Genomic DNA, 909 nt, shown 5'->3' with positions numbered 1-909 from the left:
CCATGGTGCAGATACATGTAAGAGAGAGTCCCATAGAAAATGGTGACGGCTGTCAGGTGAGAGGCACAGGTGGAGAAGGCTTTTTTCCTCACCGCAGTGGAAGATATCTTCAGGATGGCAGCCAGGATATACATGTAGGACAAGATGACCACCAGCACAGTGAACGTTAAGTTGAACCCCACAAAGACAGTTAGCAGCATGATGTTGAAGTCAATGTTGGAACAAGAGAGAGCTAAAATTGGGGGTTCATCACAGAAAAAATGGTTAATTTTATTGGCTCTGCAAAAGTTCAGTGAAAAGGTAAAACCTGTGTTTATAGAGGCATTTAGGAAACCTATGAAGTAGGAGCCAACCAGGAGCTGAACGCAGACTGTCTGCGACATGACTATCGGATAGCGGAGTGGATTGCAGATGGCGACATACCGGTCCACTGCCATTGCAGCCAGGATGTAACAGTCAATCGTTGCAAAAGCACCATAGACTAGTAATTGTACCATACACCCTATGAATGAGATGGATTTCTCTGTTTCTACAAAGTTTTGCAGCATTTTGGGAGTGATAGCGGAGGTGTAGCAGAGATCAGCAAATGCCAAGTGTTGGAGGAAAAAGTACATCGGGGTGTGAAGGCAAGGCTCAGTCTTGATGAGTAGGATCATGCCAATATTACCCACTAGGGTGGCCACATAGATCACTAGAAATACTATGAAGAGGATATGCCAAGACTTGCGTTGACCAGCAAATCCCAGGAGAATGAACTCACTTACTTCGGTGCCATTGTTTTGTTCCATGGCTAGCCAAGATTAAGTATGAGCTGGAAAGATGCTAAGAAAGAAGAACAGAGAAAGCTAAGTCCATGTGGTCCTTTAACTAATTTTGGAATTGGCGATGGTATAATATTTGGTTTCACAG

The 909-nt window shown here is 44.1% G+C and overlaps 1 protein-coding gene across 1 annotated transcript; it reads right to left on the bottom strand.

Moving 5' to 3' along the window:
- Positions 1-5: 5 nt before the first annotated feature.
- LOC144219038 (olfactory receptor 5AK3-like) lies at positions 6-788 on the bottom strand (the record flags this gene model as incomplete). Its single annotated transcript, XM_077749025.1, has 1 exon — positions 6-788. A coding segment is annotated over exon 1 (783 nt), but the record flags the coding sequence as incomplete, so codon positions are not given.
- Between the last annotated feature and the right edge of the window lie 121 nt (positions 789-909).

Source organism: Crocuta crocuta, unplaced genomic scaffold (genome assembly GCF_008692635.1).
Source record: "Crocuta crocuta isolate KB4526 unplaced genomic scaffold, BGI_CrCroc_1.0 C28200538, whole genome shotgun sequence".
Taxonomy (NCBI): Eukaryota; Metazoa; Chordata; class Mammalia; order Carnivora; family Hyaenidae; genus Crocuta; species Crocuta crocuta.
This window is presented reverse-complemented; position numbering and strand designations above follow the sequence as displayed.